Raw genomic sequence first — 16,108 nt, forward strand, 5'->3', positions numbered from 1 at the left:
GAAGTACCTCGGCTGAAGCGGCGGCCCGAGCGGCACCAAGCGCTGGAGGCTCCTCAACCAGCGGGACTGCGGTTTCCGCACAGAATCTGCTGCTCGCCCGGCCCGGGCCAGCGTTGCCTAAGGCGAGCCGCCGGCCGCCCGGGGCGGTGTGAGGGGCCGGCGGATCCCAGCGGCCGGTGCCGGCCCGGCGCATGCGCGCTGCAGGCGGAGGAACGGCGACGGGCCGTGCGCATGCGCCCAGCGCCCACGTGATCCGCCGCCCGCGGGGCTGGTGACGCGGCGGCTGAGGGCGCGGCGCCGCGGTCTGTCAGCAGCTCGCCTGTCAGCACGGCCGGGCCCGAGGGCCGCTGTGGGGACCCGAACCAGCGGGTAGCGGACTCCCTGGGGGGAGCCCTGGCTGGCCTGCCTCGGCGGGCCCGGTGTGAGCACGTCACTCCCAGCTCCACTCCTTGCGCCCGCTCGCTGGGCGCCGTCCAGGGAAAGCGGCGCCTCGGGGGCGGGGCCCGGAGCCGGGGAAGAAGTGCTCGCCGAGGCGTTAGCGGCTGGCGGGGAAAGGGGCTGCTTGGTGGCCTGGCCAGGGCCGCAAGCGGACTCGCCCAGAGCTTCCCCGGGCCCGCCGAGCTTTCTAAGGCGCCTTGAAACGGGCTGTCCCTCTGGTGAAGGTGGGTGCCGAGCTGCGTGCTGGAACAGGGAGGTAGCTGGAGGATGCTCCCACGGTCCTGTTCCTCTCTCCTCCTGTATCCCGATCTTTTCCTGTAGCAATAAAAGAGCACCTCTTGGTTAGTAGTCGTCTGCGGTATTGTTTTCATTGCTGCAGACAGCATGGTGCTTTTTACTACTCTCTTACCTATGTTCACTTTTTCCTCAGCAACACACACGGTCGCCCAGTTTGTTCTTCTCAGTGCTCTCTATTGCTTCTCCAACTTCGGCTCATCAGTTGCACCATTTTCTCACTCTTTCCTCTTGTCTATTTAACAGGGGTTTTCGCTTAATTAAAGCTTGTAGTAGATAAAGCAGAGGTATATAAGTTTAATTTTTAAATACTGTTTTGAAAGTGATATGAAAAAGTCGAGAATTGAGCTAGCCATACGCTCATCATTGTTGCCTTCTTTTGTTGCACTGTACATGATCATGCTCTCAGTTTCAACTCTGGTTTTCTCTGGCTGCTGCCAAATACGTGGATCAGCAAGTGCCTCTTGTGTTATACTGTGTGGGTTTCCTTATAAACATTTCAGTGATGCTTTTACTTTAAAATCATTGCAAGACCTGAGTGGATACTTTGCTAGTAACGTGTCAGTCATCAGTTGATATCTCTGGAACATCCTAAGCTGTATGAAAAGGTAAAGATATTGTTATCTTTTTGTGTATTTTACAAAAATATTTTTCCAGTATTTTTCATCAAGTTTTCTATATTACATACATAGAAACTGCATATATATTGAACTGTTTTTAATAAAATTCACACTTTTGGAGAATGAAGAAATTAACAAGCATGTTTCTCTTCAGTAATTAATGTATGATAAACACCAGTTGGATGTGTAAGCAAGGTTCTGTTGTATCTCAGCTAAGACTTACACCAGCAAGTTGTATTACTTAAAGCAGTATATTTATTGAATGTCTGATTTAAGTTTCAATTTAAATTGAACTGCCCGGCTTTTCATGGAGTTTTGTGTCCTCAGTAGATCAATAGTTGTTTATGCTGTCTTAATGGTGACTAATTAGAAATTGTATAATTAGTATTGCAGAGAAAGAAAACATGACAACTGTTGCTGTTAGAAAGAAAGAAGTCACTAGAGATCTAGATCATTGTGATATCCCATACTATGTTTCTGAATTTGTGGAAAGAGAAGTCGGAAATGACTATGGTTCTCTGAGGAAGCTAGACAACCTTGTTGATAAGCTATCTGAAAATAAAAAGCAGTTAGAAGAACAGGTAAGCATCTTTATTTCCCCCCCACCCCCCTTCTGAATATGTTGTATGACTGACTAAGTATATTTAACTAAATTAAAGCAATGTATTAATATCTCAAATAGTACTACTCTACATAGTGCGGTATTTTTATGTCAGACTCAATACTTCTCTGTGAATGTAGGTACTTACAGTTTCATCAGAAGTCCCTAAAAGAATTCAGAATGCCCTAAAGAATGCAGAAGATTCTAAAAAGTCTCTGAGTCGGCTTCTAGAGGAAGAAACTCTTCTATCTGATTCAATCAATAGCCACTTACTGAAAGCTCAGCCATGGATGGAGGATCTTGATGTACTGATTAATCAAGTAGAAGAGATTGAACGACACCTGGCCTATCTTAAATGGATTTCACGAATAGAAGAGTTAAGGTAAGGTTTGAGTGCTGCATATATGTTTTGGGACTAGTAACCTGGTTTGTCCCATCATTCAAATGCTTTAGATTTGAGAAGTTTTATCTTCACTTTTCAATATACAAATGATTATTTCCTGTTATCTGTAATGAATTTTTGACCTTGACTTTTTTTGTATTTTATAGTGATAGCATTCAGCAATATCTGATGACCAACAATGTTACAGAGGCAGCCAGTACTCTAGCATTCATGGCAGAACTGGATATTAAACTTCAGGAGTCATCTTGTTCTCATCTTCTTGCTTTTGTGAGATCCACTGTTAAATTCTGGCATAAAATTCTTAAGGACAAATTGTCGAGGTAAGAGATGTACTGTCGCTCCCTTGTCTGTGCATTGTTTGTGTTAAAGTTCGTGTTAAAGTGCATATTTTGTGTTGCAGTGACTTTGAAGAGGTACTAACCCAGCTCCGCTGGCCATTTGTGGGGCCACCGCAGTCTCAGGCGTTTGGCCTTGCGGTACCAGCCAGTGCTCCTGATGTATACAACAATTTGGAGATGTTGTTTTGTCAGCTTCTGAAGTTGCAAACCTCGTATCCTTTTAAATAGTTGTGGTGTATTTTAGTAAGAGTAATAAATGTCAGAGATGCACATTCTTAAGGAGAATTATTTAAAATTTTGTTCTCCCTAAAGACAGACGATAATTTGAATTTATGTTACTTTGTATTAATATTAGAATGCTTTTGGGGTTTTTTTTGTTTAGAAAATAACAGGTGCCAAAGTTGTCCTTTTTGGCACATTGTAACTCCAAGTCATCAGATCTATTGCTCTCCTGGTAGCTGACAGTTCAAGTTTCGTGATGATCAGGCCTTACATGTTGCAGCAAAATTACCTGCGCTGGTAAATGGTGATGTGTATTTTATTTTACGCAGATAATACTTTCCTTTTGTAGCCTTATTTGAAATCAGCCTTAATCACTTTAATATGTCCCATCTCAGAAGGAAAGGAGAAAAAGCTAAAGATGTATGTCTTGGAAGGAGACTTTGCAAAAAGGGGAGACTACAGAAGGGTTTTCATTGTGCGGTGATAGTAGTCTGCTTTTGAGGTTAATCAGAAGGCACTGCTGCCCATCCTGTTCCTTTTTTTTGTGAATTAAATCACAGCTAAAGCTCAACCAAACAATTTTTCTTGGAGTGTGGCCGCCTTTATTATTTTTTTTTTCATTTTTTTTAGTCATGGAGCAGGAAGATACACAACTCTGAGTTAGTAGCAGTTTTGTTCTGGTGGACTGGGTCACTTAAATCAGTTATGTGAAAATGGGAAATCAGGTATTGAATTTATTAATCTCTTAAGTCTTTTATTCTCCTTTAATAAATACAAATAAGCGTGTCTCTTGGACAGCCCCTTTGTTTGGTACTAATAATGATGGTTTTCTGTGTTGGTTTTTTTTTTTTTTTTTTAATGATACGAGTTTCCAAAGTCAAACTGACTTAAGTGATTTGTATTGTCATTGGATAAATAATCCTTAGCAACTTGGGTTGTATTAAATATTCTGTAAACTGAAATATTTTGACTATCCTTCATATTTGAGGAATTTGATTGCATAATACTGCCTTCAGACAATGAGGTAGAACTGAAAAATGTTTGTTTTTATAAACCTCTTCTACTAAAATGATGATGTCAGGAGAATTCAACACTGAAATTCATCCTTGACTGTTAAACTTAGAGATGAACTGTTAACCAAACCTAAGCAATTGCCAGAAAAGTACTCTTTACCCCCATCGCCACCTATTATCCTTCCGATACAGATCATGCTGAATCCTCTTCAGAAAAGATTCAAGTATCATTTCACTGGAAATAAACAAACCAATGTTTTAAACAAGGTATGGGAGGAAGCAGTTTGATTTTTTTTTTTTAATTGCTTTTTTAAGCAACAGTAGATTGCTATATTTAAATTGTATAGCTTTAACACTTTCCTTTCTGAAATTAAGGTTCTTCAAAACTGTGCAGTTCTTGTGCCTACCTAAGCGTGGACAGGCATCAAGATAACTCCTGGAGACCTTTCAGAGGCACAAGCATTTTTTTCTGGGCCAGGTGATATTAGTCCCTTGCCCAGATCCTTAAGAAAGCGTTACTACGACCTTAGACTGACTCCCATCATTTCAGAAGCTTTGATTTATTTCCTCTGTCTCTTTGCAAACGATTTTGCACTGTTCCTTATTGCTCGAGCTCAAAAGCTGTACAAAGCTCTGACTGTGATTTTCAGTATTGCATTTTGCTGCTGTCATGTAAGTGAAAGCGTTGGATTCTGCTGTTAGTATATAAAATGCGTTTAGTCTAAAGGTACTGTTATATAATTAGTTTTCTGGGTTACATTTTTTAATTGACATACAACAAAAGATGTCCAGTTTACCAGTTGGAAACTGACTCGCTTTTTTGTATGAATTATCTTCAAAGACTGAGGATTTTTATCTGAGAATTATCACTGGAACAGGTTTCAGTGTGTTAATGCTGCTGTAATACATCTGGCACAGAGTTTGAGGGCTGTTTCTAACAGTTTAGTTGCACAAGTCTATGTGCTTGTATTGACAGTCTTGGGTAAAAGTAAATATATTTGCAATCTTGATAGTTGCTACTACAGTGCTTTTTAAAATAATGTTACGTGTATTAGTGGGGAAGAGTGTTTTTTAGACATGAAAAAAATTATTTCATAAGCAAATGAGAAAATTACGTTCAGGAGATGAAATTTGTGAACAGGAAGAGGTGAACAACTATTTTTCTAAAAATCTTGTGAAGAAAAGTTTGCAGGTGATCTAGTGTCAGATCAGAAAGATATTCCAGCAGAGTCTTGCTCAAATTTGTTTGTTTTTTTTTGTTTTTGTTTTTTTTTAAATAATAACAAAGGGATTACAAGTATTTCAGAGGACAGGCTCAGAGTTCACTCACAATGATTTAGCAAGTTGAGAAGGGAGTGTCCAAAAAAAAAAAAAAGTCATGCAATTCAGTAGACGAGTGAAAATTAATATAGAAATGAGAAACGGACACGCAAAATGTGGATAATGTGAGTGCAGTTCAACAGAACATTCTTTGGCTATTGGGAGTGAGGAGGACAGGAACTGCTTCCATTTGGACTAACATTGAAAGAAGTATTCATCAGCCCATGTTTGTAGGTGTGGAAAGTGAAAAAGCTTAAAGGTGTTATAATCTGAAATGAGAAGGCCATAGATACCCCACTTCCACTGTGGATTGTGGTTGGGGACAATGACAGTAAGAATGGAGCTACTGGGAAGAGTTTTCTTAGGAGTGCATCCTTTTTGCTGTACCAAGAAATAAAGACCACACAGAAGAACAGGAGGAAGTATGAGAAGCAGAAGAGGACCTTGGAAGTGAGACAGCAGTAGAGAAGGGGGAGATAAAAAATGGAGCTCTTGCTTAAGAAGAAACAGAATAATTGGTGCATTTAAGATAATTCAAATCCAGAAATACATTTTTGATACTGCTTTTATGAAAATCAAAGCTAAGTAAAACACAGTGAAAGACCTGTGTGATCTGAGATCAAGAAAAGGCAGGGGAAGAGACTGGTATTTTTAGAAGTTTGTCTTAAAATTTTAGTAGCACTTGAATAAAAGTTGTTTGGATGCATTTAATATTTTCTTTTCTTTTTTAAATAAGCCTGAGTGGTATTTAACACAAGTACTTATGTGGATTGGAAATCACGCAAAGTTCCTTGATGACAAAATCCAGCCAATACTGGACAAGGCAGGATCTTCAGTGAATGCTGGTGTAAGCGCTTTCATGGTTTTATAGATATGAATATGTAAGTCAACTTCTGATAGATATTTCTATGAGCCCGCTTCCACTGGTTTCACTAAGTATGTGGTGAGACTTAAGTCTAGTAGCAGTTTGTTTGCACATGTTAATACTTCCTATCTCTGACATTTTATTCACTTTTTTCTTTCAAAAGCTTGAATTCTCTCGTGCTCTAGTAATGCTGATTTTGGAGAAGCTGGCTGCTGATATTCCGTGCCTGTTGTATGATGATGCGCTCTTTTGTCACCTTGTGGATGAGGTACTTCTGTTTGAGAGAGAGTTATACAGCGTTCATGGTTACCTCAGCAGCTTTCCCAGTTGCATGCACATTCTCTCAGAAGAATCCTGCTTCCAGAGGTGGCTAACGGTGGAAAAAAAATGTAAGACTTCGGTTAGATTTTGTTAGACTCTGTATTGCACGATCAGAAAGAAAGTATGCGTATACTTACACAAATAGCCTTCTCAAATAGGATAAGTCACTTGGACAGGGCTACTATGTAAGACGTAAGTATTTTTATACTCTGATTTTTTTTGACTAAAAAGTAGTTAGACACTAATATTGCTTATGTAGTTTGTAGGAATCTTGCCCCTAAGCTGTATGGAATCTATAGGCTGCATTTTAGACAATGTTTTATTTATGTGTGTGCAGACAAGGATGGGCTTTAAATTGAAATAGGGGAAGCGTGCTAACTTTTGAGAAATTTAGAGGAAATATATTGGAAATGAGCAAGCCAACTATTAAAAAATAAAACAAACCCCTCAATCAACTGTGATGTAACTGTTGATGGCATTGCAAATGCAGATACGTTGAAGCTGGTTTTATATGAAGCCAGGCATCAGTAGTTTTTATAACCTGAAAATGTAAAATTTAACTTACTAGAGATAAGGCTTTTATGTTTATATATTTTAGAGGGGGGTTTGTTAGAATTTTTTTTTTTATTAAAAACTTAAACAATTTACAAGTTTTGTACATCTCAGTTGCTCTTCAGAAAATGGACTCTATGCTTTCATCAGAGGCTGCATGGGTATCGCAATACAAAGATATCACTGATGTAGATGAAATGAAAGTCCCAGACTGCGCTGAAACTTTTATGACTCTGTTGTTAGTTATAACAGGTAATTATTAATCTATGCACGTTGCTCTTGTTTGTAATGAATAGTAAAAAAACTTCAGCTAACAGAGTTCTTTACTAAATATCCATTGTCAGCAGTAGTCACCAAATAAACTGCAAATACCACAACTTTGCAACGTTAATAAAAGCTTTACAGTTCATTTTGTATTTTGGACACTGAAGCAAGAATAATCTTGTGCTAGTGACATGATTACAAAATAATAATTAAAAAAATACATTTGATGTTTAGCATATTAAAACTTGTTCATACTTTAGAGAATATAATTTGTTACAATGCAGTGATAAAAAAAATCCTACTGTTCCTTTTGACTGTGTGGCAATTCAGAAGCTATTAAGTAACACCTGCTTTCTTGGAAGAGAATATAAGAGTAAATAAGTTTTCAGGAGACACTTAATTGCGTGTTCAACGGCTTTATCTTACTCTGCATGAGTAGGCTTTAGGGGCTGCCCTGGGTGGTGTGATATAATCACATATTGTTTAAAGTATTAGAATACAAAATGCTGGTGGAATCAGGAGGGGGAAGAATGTAGTTTCTTTACATGTTTAGCTTTTGCACTGAGTAGTTTCCCTGAAATCATTAAAGTATGTCAGCCGTTTTAAATACTATATGATGTTCTCACAGGCCTAAGGTTGTGTAGTAAGACAACTGTAATGTTTCTTTTTGAAAAGCTTTTATTCAGTGATGGAAAGCCTAAAACATTTTATTAATGTCTTTCCAGACAGATATAAGAATCTTCCAACAGCTTCCAGAAAACTACAGTTCCTGGGCCTACAGAAGGAGTTAGTTGATGATTTCCGGATACGGTTAACTCAAGTAATGAAAGAAGAGACTAGAGCTTCCTTAGGATTCCGATACTGTGCAATCCTTAATGCTGTTAACTATATAGCAACAGTGTTGGCAGACTGGGCTGACAATGTAGTAAGTAATTATTTTATTTAAAAAAGCAAAAAAAGAACTTTGGTTGTTTTTTATAACAAATATTTTATTTTCAACACTTTTTATCTAAGTGTATTCAAAAGAATTAATTACTGAAAAATTAGAATGAGATGCAAATTCAGATTTAATAAAAGATGTATAAATAAGGACGGATTATTGCTTGAGATCTAAGCTATATTAATTATAAACTTTCTAGGGAAATGCAAGGAGAGCCTGGGGATGGAATAATCTGAACAGACAAAAAAGTAGTCTCTCTTACATGCTTTGTATTGTACAAAATTAGTGTGTTGATTTTTTGAGATCTCTGAGCCAGTATTAACAGCACTGATGTTGAAGTGCGTGCAGTAGCCTGTGCACAATGCATGAACTACTCCCGTGGCAGGTTAGCTTAAATGGATTCAGCCCGGGGGTCTGCATTGCGACATGGTTTAGGTACTGCTCAGAAAGGCTGCTCGCTGATAACTGGGAATTGGGAATTAATTATTTTGCTATATAATAGCCTGGTGTCAGCATGGTTATTCTGTAGGGTTTCAGCTTTTCTATGATTATTGGTACAAAAGGTCAAAAAAAACTTTTACACATGATGATTACACATGATTCTATGTGTGTAGAAATAGGTATTGTGTGCGAGATGGGCAGCCTCTAAATTCTTTTTGTCTTCACAGGAAACTATAACTCTAGCAGAGGATAATCTTGATTTGATAGGGCAGCAGCCTTCATGTTGTATAGCTGCCTCTACCTATGTGTCTTGACCTGCTTGAAAGCACAACCAACAAGTTGTTACCATTATGTCACATTAAATTTGATCCATTTTCTTGATTTACCAGCCCAGTAAATTTATGATTTAATGAACAATTATTTCTAATACAAATTACTATTAAAGATTCTAGTTTACTTTTTCAAACATTAAAAAGAACAAAATTGGGGTTTTTTAAGCATTCTGCTGTTAATCTTTAAATATCTTTTTAGTATTTCTCTATATCTATTCCTATTATGTATTTGCTGTTGTATCTGAAACCTGTATCAGTTCCATCACTGGGATTAAATCACCATGCTAAATCAGGAAAGACAGGAAAGTGTTTTTAAAATCTTAAGTTTATAACTGTGTCAGGAGTGTGTTTTCTAGAACTGTGCCTATTAAAAGTACCGATCCAATGAAAAGTTCAAATGGTAAGATTATTTTTTGTAGTATTCATGTCTGGTTTTGTTTCTCTAGTTCTTCTTGCAGCTACAGCAGGCCGAGCTGGAGGTTTGTGCAGAAAGTAACACTGTCAGTAAACTCCAGCTAGGGCAGCTGGCCTCCATGGAGAGCTCTGTCTTTGATGAGATGATTAACCTCCTGGAACGCCTGAAACATGACATGCTGACTCGTCAAGTGGATCATGTCTTCAGAGAGGTCAAAGATGCTGCAAAGCTGTACAAAAAAGAGAGGTGATTCTGTCTGCTTACTCTCCTCCCATATTACAATATTATTTCCTGTTAAAAATACTGAGGTAAATAAAGGTAGGAATAACTAATAGGCAAATTTATTTTCCTGAATAGGAATGGCACAGGGTACTAAGTTTTGGAAAATTCTCTGAACGCTTACTTCAAGACTATGTTTTGTTTAATGCTATGTTTTCTAAAGTAGTTCCACAATCAGTGGGGGTGTTATCTTAAAAATCCTGGGAAGAATTCTGGATTGCTCTTATTTGGACAATATTTTTTTTCTTCATAGTAGTATTAAAGAGTTAATATAAAATGGCCTGTAATGACTGTTCTGTCTTCACAGATTCATAGGGCTTCTTGGATATTTGCTCCAGAGTAGAATTTCTTGTACTTCGTAAGAGGAACACAACTCTGTGATTTTTCTGGATTAGATGGGGTTTCTTTGAATGGCATGTACAGAGATTTATAACTAAAGCATGAGTTTAATATTAAATGAAAATTAAACATAGCATTAGACTGTGGTTACTTTTAGATTTGAAATGGGAAAGGAGAACTCCCTTGCTCTCTCTGAATCATTGTAAATGTGTAAGATTCTTTTAAAGGATAATTTTAACTTCAGTTGTCATATAAATAATTTCATTATAATGACTTCAGTGTGATAATTTCTTTCAGGTGGTTATCTTTACCATCTCAAGCAGAGCAAGCAGTAATGTCTTTATCGAGCACAGCTTGCCCAATGTTGTTGACCCTACGAGACCGCTTGCTACAACTGGAACAGCAGCTGTGTCACTCGCTGTTCAAAATTTTCTGGCAAATGCTTGCCGAGAAAGTGGATTTATACATATATCAGGAAGTAGGTAACAGCAAAATGTGACCTGTGCAGTGCAGTGTAAGTGTTGGTGACAGTCCTAAACAGCAGATGCACCTCTGTCTTTGTAGATAATTATGGCAAATCATTTCAATGAAGGAGGAGCAGCACAACTCCAGTTTGACATGAGTAGAAATCTGTTCCCTTTGTTTTCACACTACTGCAAGAGGCCAGAAAACTACTTCAAGCAGTAAGTAGGCAAACTTCTGATCTATGGGTATTTCAGAAGTGAACGTCCAGATGAATAAATATTTAGTCTAGAAACAATGTGGCAAAGACAGGGTATTTGTTTGTTCCCTAATGATACTAATTAGGGAAAATGTTCAGATTCTAGCAACTGTCTGTTAAACTGTGCTTGTAAAATATACTGAATAAGAACTTTCTAATTATCTTAGGGGAAAATGTAGTTAGGGAAAGCTAGACAGGTTCACTGGTAAAATCTGTTCTGTGTTTTTAATACTGGTGGAAAAACTTAAGAAGCAAAAGCCAGGCTGAGCACTGGAAGACAAAATATTGATGCTTACGGAATACACATGCATAATGGGAAAGGCTGAGAGTAAGAACAAGTATACTATTTGCTTTGATCTGAAGCAGTACTTCTCAGTGCAATACTTCTCATCCTTTTCAGAAGTCCATGGAGACTTTTTTGCTAATCACTGTGTGCACAAAATTAAGTGTATCATCTCATGGGTGCTTGTCATATTGATCCATACAACTTTTTCCTCTAGCATAAAAGAAGCCTGCATTATCCTGAACCTGAATGTTGGCTCTGCCTTGCTTCTGAAGGATGTACTACAGTCAGCTTCGGAAAATGAACCAACGTTCAATCCAAACCAGCCATCTGCAACAGCAGCACTAAATGAACTTGGCGTTTACAAATTAGCTCAAAAGGATGTTGAGATTCTTCTCAATTTGAGAGCTAGTTGGCCAAATACAGGAAAATAAAGACTTCAGAAATGGTGCATAACATGGTCTAGATTACTCATTTCAAACAAAAGTGAAGCTAATATGTTGTAATATACTTAGGTTAATTTTTTTCAGTACTGTATGCTGGACAATTGCTTTAATCTAATCTTATGCCTTATTGTATACAGTTCCAAAAAAATTCCAAAATGCTCCCGACTTGGTTTTGAACTGCACGGATCTTATTTTCCACGGCCACTTTGACGTTGCATTTAGAAGCTAAAACTTTCTTCATCTCTAATGAATATGTCTGCCTTGTCAGTGCTGTGTGCTGTAACGTCATTCTAAGCAATATTTACAGTGGAAACGCACCTTTGTACAATATGGACAACTCTTCCTTATGCACTGATCCACCTTCACTTAAACACACGTTTTACATCTCTAACTCACAGGCAATGGATGTTGTGTATTAAAATGTGTATATGCAGAACACAGAAGGAGGGAATGAATGAGTATGAAGGAGTATGTCACTTTGTTTTCTTTATTCATACTAATTCAAGCTTTTTTTCCTTGGCTGTACCAGAGTCCTCTTTTTTTAAAGCTTCTCCTTAAAAATTGCATAAATACTGTGTTGTAAGTTTGAAAATGGCATTTTACTTGGAAGTGCCACCTTTCTTTAACTGTGGGCAGTTGTCATAACTTGCTGAAATTGGTCCTTAAAAAAAAAACCACCACAACACAAGCTCAAAAAACAACTTAAGAAACAGCTCAACTCATAAAGTTAATTTTATTCAATGGTAATGAGCCAACAAGTAACAGCCCCTTACTGTAAGCTACAAACTGTAGGAGGAAACTTGAAAATGCTATTTTAGTTGTGTAAAAGAGATCTCTAGGGTTGTTTTTTTTAACCACCTCATTGTATTAAGAAAAGCAATTCTCAAAATATCCCCCTCCAGGGCCGGGTAAACATGAACAAGTTTTTGTCATTTATCCTTTTCAGGATATCCTATCCTTGTTCAAACAGGGGCGGGGGGGTTGGGGGGTGTTGGAGATGAGAAAAAGAGAGTACTGCTAAAAATCAGTTGACAAACCAGAAGACTTGAGCAAGATGCCTATTTTTAATATATATAGCAGACCACTGCTCAAACTAATACGCAGCCCAGCTCTCCAGCATCTTTTTCTTCCTAAGACAGAAAAAAAAGAATTTTAGTTAAGTAGCAACGAGAATGATCAGTTGCAGTTACCTTTCAGTGACTGCAACAGTTACCAAAAAATTGCCCCCTGAACCAGACTTTTACCATGAGAAATTATTACAATGCTGAGCTTTGAGCTTGTTTCACGTACAGGTGTGCTGCTGCCTCTGGAAAAGAGGACAACGCTGCTTCACTCTCTCACATTTCTAGAGGAGCGTTTGAACCCCTGGGCTCCCCGGTAACCCTCAGTCTGCGCTGAGGCTGGGTAACCCGAGAGGGCTGCTTTGAGAGGATCCTGGAGCCGAGGTGGTGGAAGACAATGAGGTGGAGCAAAATGCGGTGGTGGAGTTTGGTTCAGGTTAGAGCAAGCCCAGCAAGGTCAGGCAAAGTAAAGGGGTTAAGCTTAAACCAGGAAGTCCTTTCATTATATAGTTATGTAAATAAAAAATAAATCTCAGTAAAGTATCGCCTGTGCATATCCCCCCCCTCAAAAAACCCACAGCCCACCTTTCAATAAAACTTACACTTCTTCCTTGAATACATCCAGTGTGATATTCGCATCCTCTCCAAACTGCAGATCTTCAGTGCTCAGTCCCAAAGTTTTAAGAGCTAAAGTTAGGGAAGAAGAATTTTCTATGCAAGTCTTGGAAAGATTAATTTAACATCTTAATGTGTCCTAGATACAATAAAAGGTAAACATACATAACTTAAACAAACGTAACTTAAACATATGAAATTTTTTTTTTTCAGCTTTCCAAGTTACCAGGTTGTGTGTTGGCAAATGTGCGGATGCTTTTAAACTACACGTATGCCTGGCTTTGAAACCATTGTAATAATTCCATGTGCAAACAAATACAAGCCCTTTAGCATGGTCTGCTGCTCAGGTGAGACGCACCTTCCCTGTACTGCGCCGCCGTGATGTGGCCTTGCCCCACAACGTCCAGCAGCTGGAACATGGCGGCCAGGTTGGCCTCGTCCATGAGGTAGGGGTACTCCCCCTCGGCCCGCTTTCCAGCCTTCACCCTTTCCAGCGCCTGGATCAGGAACTCGCGTGGTCTTTCTGCAACGAAGTAAAATTACCCACAGCCGCAGGCGACCGAAGGCCACACAACCCCCTTCCCCGCCATTCCCCTGTTTTTCGCGGCGGGGGAGGCCCCACAGCGGCCCAGCCCGGCCTTGCGGTGCCGCACCGGGTCGGTGGTAGAGCAGCAGCGCGCCGAGGCGGTGGAGCAGCTCGGGGATGCGGTGCCGCTCCAGGTAGTCGCGGCACTGCCGCTCGCCCGCCGCCATCCCGCGTTGCCGGGAGACCGCGCGCGCCCCGCCCCGCGCGCAACGGCCGTTAAACTGTCCCCGCCCCGCGCGCAACGGCCGTTAACCCGTCCCCACCCCGCCTGAGGTGTTCCAGGCGGGCCGGGCTGAGGGAGCCGGCGGGCGAGCAGCGGGGGCGAGAGCGGCAGCCGCTGGTACGCGGAGGGGGAGCCCTCGGGAAAGGCAACGCCACGCGGAAACGGCGGCGGGGCGCGGCGGGAGGGAGGGAGAAGAGCCGCTGGCCAGAGCCGGCGGCGGGGGGGCGCTCGGTCAGTCGGCTCAGGGCGTCAAGCGGGGTAAAGTGGGATTACCGAGGCTTTACCGACTGCGCGGCCCCTGCCGCCGTGGGCAGAGGGGGGAAGCACAAGTTAATTTGCCCAGATGTCATCGCGTTAGCCCTAGAAGCGACAGAAAATCGTCGCTTCCAGCCAAGTTACTGGTTTGTGCCGCAAGTGCAGTAATTCACGGAGAAAGCAAATTACACTCTATTGTTTGTAACATTTATGCAACTCTTCCCACTTTCAGACCTATTTCCTTCCATATGCGGCAATGCAGACTACACCTTTCGCTTTTTCCCATACACCATCCAGTACCTGGACTACCTTGTTAAAGGTGGGCTTGGTTAATCTTAGTAAACGTGAGGGGATAACAAAATACTCAGATGCCACCTAGTGGAACGGCAGCATGTGTGCTCAATACCGCTATGATACGCAAAATCAATGATCAGCAACTAAGACTAAGAAAGGTTACATTTTTGAATAATTTTATAGGTTTGCAGCGTAGTCTGTGCAGAGAGGAGCCATCAAAGAACATTTTTATTGTACTACTCACTGTGAGCCGGAGAAAGAAATAAAAGTGCCCCACTAAAAAAAAAAAGTTCAAACAAATCTACGAAGACATAACCATCTGCCATCAAATAAAAATAGACAATGATAAATAAGCATATAGTAAAGAGAAAAAAATGGCATTGCTGTGAAAAGTCTAGCACTATCCACATTTAACTATTTGCCAAAACTAAAATATCACAAGACAGTAAAATATCACAAGACATTCACCTTTTTTTTTTTTTTTTGAGAATGAGTGGGAGAAAGGCAGCATCCCAAATTGCAAAGATTGTACAGCCATGCTCTGCCTGTATTCTTTAGTATTTTAAAATGATTACGCTACCTGCTTTAGGGCTAGAGGAAGTGTAGGTTCATAAGTCGCCTCCCTTCACAGGGACGTGGCAGTGATGAAAACCTCCTTTTCCTAAGGAATACAACTACTGAACTTACTCCTGCATTTGACTTTTCTGTGTCTTTCAATAGAGCCTGCAAAGCACTAAGTTTTTCCTAAAGAAGAATGATGGGAGAAAGTGTAGACTGAAGTGCAGAGAAGTACAAACAAGACACTGCACTGGCCAGCAGAGGAGAAAGAGAGACATGGAAAATATTGGACTGGAGAGAAAGGCAAGTCAGTTAGTGTTTGGGGCAGGGAAAACAGCATTTGGCAAAGGAAGTTTCTCCTTTAGTGGTCAATAAAGATAACCAATATAAAATACATAAGTTGAAGGCTGAAAGTTTAAGAATAAACACCATAATTACAGGTTGAAGTGTGTTTTTCTGAGGAATGGTTCAAAAATCACTAAGCAGAGCAAACCCCAATTTGATTTATAACTAGGAATATTTTTTTTGTTTTTATTTAATGTCACTGTTGAGAAAGCACAATTTATTTCCTTAAAAAAGTTTACTGATAATGCGCTATGTAGGGAGTTTGTTATCCTCAGATCATACAATGATATATCAGCTATGTATACAAATCCTAAAAGTATGACAGTTTTGGACAATTTGTGAGAAGCTCACTTGGTCTATTGTAAAGAAAAATTGAACTTCTGGTGGCTAAGAAAACCAGGATTTGACAAACATCTCAAAGTTTTCTAGTTCCATTATAGAGATGCTGCTAATTGAGTTTTAATCAAGAACTCAAGGATCAACCCTATTTTTATGTGTTCAAAGTGTCCTGGTTACTTAAAATTGAATTTGGTTGACAGACTTAATACCTGTTGTGGCAGAAGCTGAGCCTTTTGCAGAATATCATTAATAACTTAAGCCTTTCATCTAATTACATAGGACTAAATAGACTACCAGGAGTCTTAAGGGTTGTAATGAAGAGGAACGGGGACCGCAGGTCAGATATGAAGCTGGTTGTAGAACAAACATTTGTCTTGCTGAGGAA

At 39.9% G+C, this 16,108-nt stretch overlaps 2 protein-coding genes across 4 annotated transcripts; one reads left to right on the forward strand and one right to left on the reverse strand.

Annotated features, from left to right (window-relative positions):
• Nucleotides 1-253: 253 nt before the first annotated feature.
• RINT1 (RAD50 interactor 1) lies at nucleotides 254-11,714 on the forward strand. 3 transcript variants are annotated; one of them, XM_074578174.1, is made up of 14 exons: nucleotides 254-662; nucleotides 1,738-1,933; nucleotides 2,094-2,335; nucleotides 2,503-2,676; nucleotides 2,757-2,906; nucleotides 4,040-4,196; nucleotides 5,986-6,096; nucleotides 6,278-6,503; nucleotides 7,102-7,239; nucleotides 7,977-8,176; nucleotides 9,411-9,625; nucleotides 10,295-10,475; nucleotides 10,562-10,680; nucleotides 11,219-11,714. In XM_074578174.1, the coding sequence occupies exons 2-14, from the start codon at nucleotides 1,757-1,759 to the stop codon at nucleotides 11,433-11,435; spliced, it is 2,307 nt and encodes a 768-aa protein (XP_074434275.1). In that variant the 5' UTR covers nucleotides 254-662; nucleotides 1,738-1,756; the 3' UTR covers nucleotides 11,436-11,714. The 3 variants fall into 3 exon arrangements, with proteins under 3 accessions (XP_074434275.1, XP_074434179.1, XP_074434296.1); XM_074578078.1 differs by having other exon boundaries at nucleotides 256-1,340; XM_074578195.1 differs by lacking the exon at nucleotides 4,040-4,196 and having other exon boundaries at nucleotides 279-662; nucleotides 2,757-3,641.
• Nucleotides 11,715-11,910: 196 nt separating this feature from the next.
• Nucleotides 11,911-13,914, reverse strand: EFCAB10 (EF-hand calcium binding domain 10). The gene is made up of 4 exons (XM_074578299.1): nucleotides 13,777-13,914; nucleotides 13,482-13,646; nucleotides 13,111-13,195; nucleotides 11,911-12,577 (listed from the first exon to the last, which is right to left on the reverse strand). Exons 1-4 carry the CDS (start codon nucleotides 13,874-13,876, stop codon nucleotides 12,541-12,543), a joined length of 387 nt encoding a protein of 128 aa, XP_074434400.1. The 5' UTR covers nucleotides 13,877-13,914; the 3' UTR covers nucleotides 11,911-12,540.
• Between the last annotated feature and the right edge of the window lie 2,194 nt (nucleotides 13,915-16,108).

The sequence above is a fragment of the Larus michahellis genome, chromosome 1 (assembly GCF_964199755.1).
Source record: "Larus michahellis chromosome 1, bLarMic1.1, whole genome shotgun sequence".
Taxonomy (NCBI): domain Eukaryota; kingdom Metazoa; phylum Chordata; class Aves; order Charadriiformes; family Laridae; genus Larus; species Larus michahellis.